The following is a 7,934-nucleotide window of genomic DNA, read 5'->3' as shown; positions in this document are numbered from 1 at the left end:
TTTGGACATTGGTATTTTATATTCTGGATTTGCATTAGCAACAATAAAGGCAATATATGTTTTCTTTTGTTTTATTGCTTTGTCAAGTCTGTCTGTCCTATTGTCCTGCATTTCATGACAACTCCTCACATGAACAGATCAGGTCAACCCGTTTTTATATCCCTGTCTGCTCTTCCTGAAAATGATCTGGAAGATTAAGTTAACTGCAGATTGTCTGATGTTTTCTGATGTGAGCAGTTCACCTTCCTCTAAAACATGGGTCGTTTTCCTAGTCTTGCTAATCAAGAGCTGCAGTCGTAAGTGTATAGTGGTTAAAGAATTAACTGCTTGAGCAGTTGCTATTCACCTGTGTACTGCTCTCTAGTGGCCTGATGCTTGTGTTGCATACAGAGTGACAATACAGTAGGGTTTCTCATGCTGTGTGTGGTGTTTTTCAGTCTAAACACCATCCACTGAGGAAGATCATGTAACAAGGTTAAAAGCTGAAGAGCTGTCAGACTTCTGCTAATGGATCTTGTTATCGGTCAATGCAAATTTATATCAAAACAAAGCAGACATGAATTTATTGGTGTTTTTCATATTTTAATTGGCCATTTTAACCACATAAAACACTTAAGCAGACACACATTAGAGGAATAAATTAAATTGAACTGATTAAATTAAGATAAATCATTTACTGGCGATAAGAACATCTTCCTGCATAGAGTTATTTTAAGAGAGTGATTTAAAGAGCAGCTGATCTAAAATAAAATGCTTAACTGTCATGTTTTTGGTTGTTTTGTGTAGTTCTATTCAGCTGAGAAGGTGCAGTAGATTCCCCAGTGATCACTAGTGTAGCGGCCACAGTCCAGCTTCTCCAGCCCCACCAAGGCCATGTGATTAGGGGCCAGACGAGGGACTCCACGTTTGCTGGCCGGGCGGAGGTAGATTCTGTCAAAGCGGAAGCGAGCAGGTGTAGAAATATTCTGATTGGTATTGGCAGTGGTGTCCCACGTGTAGCGGCAGTGCTCCTGCTTGCCCAGTCGCTCCCACACATCACAGACAGTTGCAGGCAGGCCCACCTTGGGTACCTAAGACGGGTCCAGAGAAAACAGTTACTGTGATTATTGTTACAAGTTTACTGGCTGTATCTGAGTGGAAGGAGCAGCGTCTGACCTCCGCATCCCTCAGGTTTGTGTCTCCCCCAAACACAACGGTGACATCATCAGGTGCATGTTTAAACCTCCACTTCACCACATGCAGCTGATTCATACGCTCTTTAGAACATGCCTTAAAGCTCTCAAAGTGAGATGTCATCAGGCAGAGCTTCTGGCCGTTGACGATCACCTGATTTTTGTAAAGGAAAATGTTCCTGAGCATCACGTTCAGCAGAGCTTATGCATGTAAAGAAAATATCAGAGATGATTTTGCACACACCTGAGCGACAAGCAGGTTCCTCCTCATCTTAGTGGTGCGATAAGGTACTATCTCGCTCTCCACCAATGTGACTCGTGACTTTTTCAGCAACATCCCTGTAAAGTAACCTTCCTCACCACCTGGTCAACACAAGTCAGGAGGAAGATGAAGACTTTTAAAGGCAAAGACCTTCAAAGGAAATCCTTTGTCAGGTGATCATGGGCTAGATTGCACATAAAAACTGTGAAAGCACACAATATCACAGTGAATACACTGCCGCTATGATAGTGGGCTTATAGTGGGATTTATTCCACTCATCTGCAGCTCCATGTGTTTGTTTTAAATCTCTATTAGGACAACTTTGAATGATTCATTACTCAAAACTGTCTGAAACAAGCTGTTATGGCTCCTCCCCCTTCAAGCAGCCTTACCTCTGACTTACTAGAGTTAGACAAAAATACACAAAATTCAAGTGTTTATAGCCTGAGCATTGACACCCAGGATTTACCTAGCTTCTCCAATTTCAAATTTATTATTTGAAAGTGGAGAATCATAGCAACAATACATACAGTGTGCTGGATGTGAGAGAAAACAAAGAAAACCAAAACAGGCTCAAACAGGTGAGAGTTTATTCCATAGCCTGTGTAATAATCTGGTAGTGTTGGTACAACAGTCAGGTTTTATAAAAACAGTGAAGGAAGAACACAGATGTTACTAATATCGTCAAAAGTCCCTAACAGCTCTCCTCACGTGTGACACTAAGTGAAACCAAAGCAGTTCAACTGCATTCAGCCATTAATCACCATTTGATGATTCATACCTGTACTTTTCCTACCTGTATCTGACATACTGTACCTTTAATCATCAGGTAGCTCTCAAACCGTTTCTTCAAGAACTGGGCATAAGGGGGAGTGAGCTCCTGCAGGAACACCACATCAGGTTTGTATCTGCATTTACAAAAATTTACTTTAATCATATTAACTGTCACATACGTGCAGCCTTTAGCAAAATGTTGCATCTCCAGCAACATTTTCCTCCAAACGATGCCTAAAAGTGTGAAAAAAGTAACACATGCTTACAAGTTTAAATATTTAACCAGGCCTCTGGAACGCTCTGGAAGGTTTTCGAAATCAAGCCCGTCCACATTCCAGGTGATCAGGAACAGTTTAAAATCCTCTTTTTCTGAGGGTTTCTGTGTGGCATCAGTACTGACAGCAGGACTGTCATCTGGACTGTCATCAGCCAATTCCATCCTGCAAATTTTTCACACAGTAAGTCGAGGAAAACACACAGAGTCATAGGTAACCTTCACCACACATAGGAGAACAAACAGCAGACTTACCAGTCATCTGGAGTAGTATCTTCACCACTCTGTGTTTCAGAGTCACTCTCCATGTCTGCTTCAAAAGATTAGTTCAAGGCTCTCTGAAAGAAAAGTGACTGGAAGGTTATGCTTTCTATTCATTTACTATATCTTGAAAAAATGGCTTGGCTGCAAATACACCCAGGCAGTTTCACAGTATGTTTATTTGTGTACTTGTGTCCTTGGTTGCAAACAAATATGGTTTAAAGTATGTTGACATGTTCTAGCTCCACCCATTTTATCAGGGTCGCATAATTTTTTCCCCAAAAGGTTAATAAGCATACATCATAATTATATAAAAACAATAACTAAACTATTTGCAATCTCCATCCATATTTACAAACCCCCTAATGCCCATTCCCCATTCTATACGCGTGGATATTAATTGCAGGTAGACTAAGTCTACATTTGAATCATGTTGTTGCATTAACTTTTTACTTGGTCTCAGGCCATTAAATACCATCTGAACAACAGCTGAAAGAATAAAAAATAAAAACTGTCTTATGCAACTTTAAACATGAATAGGCTGCTTGATTATAACTCATTAGATTCTCTGTGCCTGAATGACAGAGTTCTGTTTATGAGTTTGCTAACTCAAACAAGTTTTTCGACTTCTCTTCCTGGCATCAATAGGCGGAACTTTTTTTTTTTTTGTAAATGTTAGCTCTTTTCCAGTCCTATTGACCGAAATGACTTTCAGTATGTAATATGTGTGTAACCTCTTCATATTTGAAATTATTTAAATAATAATAATAATGATTTAAAAAAAAACAAAAAAACAAAACAAACCGAAAGTATTCGGGCTGGTATCGTACCTCTGTGTTTCTGTAAAATAAACCACGAGATGACACTGTCTCCAGTACGCCACAGACCAGCTCAGCAGATTCCCAAATTTACCTTCACACAGCCTGTTCACCCGTCAGCTGATTAACAACTACTGCTGATTTAGGAAACACGCCCACTTAAACTGGTGAAAATGACATTAAGGCCGAAGTTCCGGCTCCACCCATTCTATAAAGGTTGTATAACTTTTTTCCCCAAACTTTAATAAAAATGCATACAGATAAAGGCCAATGAACAGAGAAAAGCAAACAAAGCTGGCTTTCCCAAATGGATTTGCCTTTGAAATAACTACATTTGTGAATTAAAAACTTTATTAGAACAATTAGAAATATTAACCGGCGGGGGGCTTTCCGTCCTTAATAAAAGCATCAAATTTGGGAAAAGTACTGAGAAATGAGTAAGAAGAGCAGCAAAGACATTTAAAAAAATCCTTATTTGGCTTAGGTGGCCGGTACACAGTACATATAATGGTGGGAGTAGATCCAAGGAGCTGTATTGCGATGTATTCAAATGAGTGGAAGGGTGGGGCAGAGACAGGGAGAAATTTCCAGTGCTTGCGTTGAATTATCGCGAGGCTGCCGCCCCTCCTGGAGTTGTGAGGTTGACAGATGTAAACAAACTCAGATGGAGTAGAGTCATTAAGTGAAACAAAATCATTAGGCTGTTGCCACGTTTCAGTCAAGCAAAGAGAATCCAACTTATGGTCCAGGAGGAGATCCTGGACGAGATGCCCCTTACCAGTGAGGGCATCTCACTGGCCCACCTTGTTAGTAGGCTTAGCCGCCCTAACAAGGTGGGCCAGCACGTTGTGGTCAACAGCCGGGTTTTGCGAGGAGGACGACGAGTTTTGGTTCAGATGGACACTATTGAGTTTGTGTCATTGGTATTGAAGTTTCGCCGGAGTCCACGGTGGATGTACCTGCAGCGATGTCTGGATAAAGGTAAAGAGCCACAGGTGGAGAGAAAGCCAGGCAAAAGCGGAGTCGCAGAAGTACCGTAGCAGAGTACTGAAGTAGAGCTGTCGTTGGGTGACGAGCGATGGAAAAAACAACCCAGGTGAGCACCACACAGACACCCTGTGGATCCACATGTTGATCAGGCCCTAGTTGAATGTAGATGGTTGGAAAAGGCCCAATGAGGGTAAAAGACCGAGCAGGCAGCTGTAGTGCGAGCGGTAAAAACCCGCAAATATTGCGACGGCAAGTCAAAACAGGATTACGCTTTAAATACGCTTCAAATACTTAGTTCAAGTTGTCGTCAATAACTATAGAACAAATAAAAACAAATAAAAACGAGAATAAATCGGTGAGCAGTGGCAGCCAGATGCGCCAGCGTTCACTCAGCTGGAAGTGCCGGAAGATACTGAGACGCAGTCTGGCTTGACGGTGCGTTCACGGCCCTACAGGCTCCCGGAGCATAAACGACAAATTGTTCAGAGGGAACTGAACAATATGCTGAGGCTGGGAGTAATAGAAGAGTTGCATAGTGCTTGGTGTAGCCTAGAGCTGGGCGATATAAGATTTTTTCATATCACGATATGTTTTTTTCATTTCAGGCGATAACGATATATATCACGATATAAGCCAAATAACTATATTTGTAAGATTTAAGTGTGCCGTTGCTCACAAGTAAAATGTGAAATAATCAGCAGCTTGTTTTGATTTAAATATTTATTTCCCATAATAAGTTCAACAGGGTAGATGTATTCAAGGAACGTGAGACTTCAGTTTCAGATAAATAAAGGCAAATATTGCAAACTACACAAAAGGCAGCCGCTAAAGCGTTTAAGTTTCAAAATAGAACAAACAAAACAGACTACTAAATTGTCAATTCCACTTAGAAACAAAATATTAATTCTAAAAATAAATCTTAGTTTGTTTTACAGAAGAACAGACAAAATTGACTAACTTTTGTCAATATCAAATAAACTGAGAACGAAATTCTCAATCTCTCCTTGTTGTATAGCTTAGCTTTTCAAACAGTTTTAACAGTTACTTTAGTCTGACAAAAGCCAAATGACGAATTAGCGCTTTCAGCCAGAGATTGAGCATGCACCGGTTTATTGTATTTCCAGACTTGCTTTCGGCACAATTTACAGTGCGCACTACTCTGTTTTTTGTCAGACTTCAAATAGCCGAAATACCTTCACACTACGGAACTTCTATGGCCCTTCCGTTCGACAATCTCTCCGGCATTGGAACCATCATCGGTTTTTTCTTCAGTAACCTTCAGTCACGCTCTCGGTTGATTTTTCTCTAGTCGGCAAACTCATTTCCTTCATTACCCGGGCAGCCCGGCTGCAAAAACAAATACACATGTGCGCCTTGGCACTTGTGCTGTGCGTAACAAGTCACGTGACGTGACGCTGCGGCTGTGATTGGTTCGGCTCTGCGCTACTTAATTTGGATTGGCTGTTCTTTTTTTCTTTTTTTTTAAGAGGACAAGAGAGATGAGGCCTATCGCAATAGTTTAACTTTTCTATCGAGAAAAAGTTATTTCGCAATACATATCGTTATCGTTCTATCGCCCAGCTCTAGTTTAGCCCCATTATTCTTGTGGTGAAGTAAGATGGGTCTATACGGTTCTGTGTGGACTACCACAAGGTGAATGAGGTGTCATGGTTTGATGCGTACCCAATGCCCCGGGTCGATGAAGTCCTGGACCGATTAGGCACTGCTCGTTTTTTCACGACACTGGATTTGACCAAGGGCTACTGGCAGATTCCCTTGTCTGCGGGGTCTAAGGAAAAAATGGCCGCCTTATGGCACGCTGAGTATGCTGCTGCCTATTTAGATGATGTGATCATCTACAGCGAAACACCTGGGTGGAGCATGTGCCGTGGGTGACCGCAGTCCTGGAGTCCCTGAGGCAGGCGAGGCTCACGGCCAACCCGAAGAAGTGTGCAGTTGGACGGAGGGAGGTACAGTATTTGGGATACCACTTGGGGGGCGGGCAGGTGCGTCCACAGGTGGAGAAGACGGCGGCCATTGCATCCTGCCCACGCCCCAAGACCACAAAGGTGGTTAAACAGTTCCTGGGGTTGGCAGGCTACTACCGCCGGTTCATCCTGGAGTTTGCGGACCTGACTAGCCCCTTGACAGATCTCACGCGAACAGGTGCCCCAGATCTGGTTCAGTGGACAGAGCAGTGCCAGACAGCGTTTCTCCCTCCCGTTGATTCTGCAGACAGACACCTCGAACAGAGGGCTGGGGGCTGTTTTGTCCCAGCAGGTAGGGGGAGCCAACCGTCCCATCCTCCTTGTCAGCCGCAAGTTCACGGTGCAGGAGACCCGCTACAGCACTGTGGAGGAGTGCCTGGCAATCTGGTGGGCGGTTGACTCCCTTTGTTACCTCCTGGGGCGCCCATTTACTCTCTGTTCAGACCATGCCCCGCTGCAGTGGCTCCACTGCATGAAGGATGCCAACGCCAGGATCACCCGGTGGTATCTGGCTCTGCAGCCTTCTAGGTTCAAGGTGATCCACAGGCCGGGGACGCAGATGGTCTTGGCTGATTTCCTCTCCCACTCCCGGGGGGGAGGGGGGGGAGTAGGTAGGTTCGGCAGGATGTGGCCACGGCCTCAGTTGGGCGGTGGGGAAGCTGTGGCGGGGGCATGGTCCTTGGCCTGCTGCAGAGGAGGGGTGACACAGTGAGTTCACGGGGCGGCGTGAAGGCGGGAAGGAGCAGGTGTGCAGAACTGTGTTAATGAGAGAAACCTTTCTTATGTTTTGCAGTGAGAAGGAGCGGGATACACACACTTACACACACACAATGGGAATGATGGAGTGGCTGCGTCCGGGGCGGATGCCAGAAACCGCGGGGGGAAAAGCACAGTTGGAAATAAAGTACTACTGAATGCAGAAGTGTCTGTGCACGGGTCGTGTGTCACAATAATTTTTTCCGAACCTTAAATAAACATACATACAGAGAAAGGCCAATGAACAGACAAAAGCAAACAAAGCAACAACAGAGGTTCAGCAAGTATCACAAAACAAATAAATAAAGTTTTGATACAACACCACAACAGATTTAAAAAGTGTGCAATGTACACAATATACAGAAATCACTGTCTTCAATGATGACATATAGCCCATCTAATACTTAGTTACATGTCCCTTAGCAAGTTACACTTCCTCCAGACTCTTTTGGTAGCCATCAACAAGCTTCTGACATAAATCTGACTGGATATTTGACCACACTTCTTGGAAACAAAGTTAATTTAATGTACAGAATGGGGAATGGGCATTAAGGGGTATAAATATGGATGGAGATTGCAAATAGTTTATTAACTGGTTTTATATAAGTATATTATTATATATGTATTTATTTTTGTGGG

At 43.2% G+C, this 7,934-nt stretch overlaps 1 protein-coding gene across 2 annotated transcripts; it reads right to left on the bottom strand.

Moving 5' to 3' along the window:
- Positions 1-595: 595 nt before the first annotated feature.
- Positions 596-5,199, bottom strand: LOC135933846 (tyrosyl-DNA phosphodiesterase 2-like). 2 transcript variants are annotated; one of them, XM_065472090.1, is made up of 7 exons: positions 3,574-5,199; positions 2,738-2,820; positions 2,475-2,648; positions 2,251-2,342; positions 1,417-1,535; positions 1,156-1,326; positions 596-1,070 (listed from the first exon to the last, which is right to left on the bottom strand). In XM_065472090.1, exons 2-7 carry the CDS (start codon positions 2,788-2,790, stop codon positions 789-791), a joined length of 891 nt encoding a protein of 296 aa, XP_065328162.1. In that variant the 5' UTR covers positions 2,791-2,820; positions 3,574-5,199; the 3' UTR covers positions 596-788. The 2 variants fall into 2 exon arrangements, with proteins under 2 accessions (XP_065328162.1, XP_065328165.1); XM_065472093.1 differs by lacking the exon at positions 3,574-5,199 and having other exon boundaries at positions 2,738-3,388.
- Positions 5,200-7,934: the final 2,735 nt, after the last annotated feature.

Source organism: Pelmatolapia mariae, linkage group LG22 (genome assembly GCF_036321145.2).
Source record: "Pelmatolapia mariae isolate MD_Pm_ZW linkage group LG22, Pm_UMD_F_2, whole genome shotgun sequence".
NCBI lineage: Eukaryota > Metazoa > Chordata > Actinopteri > Cichliformes > Cichlidae > Pelmatolapia > Pelmatolapia mariae.
The sequence above is the reverse complement of the archived record's forward strand: the minus strand, read 5'-3'. Positions and strand labels throughout refer to the sequence as shown.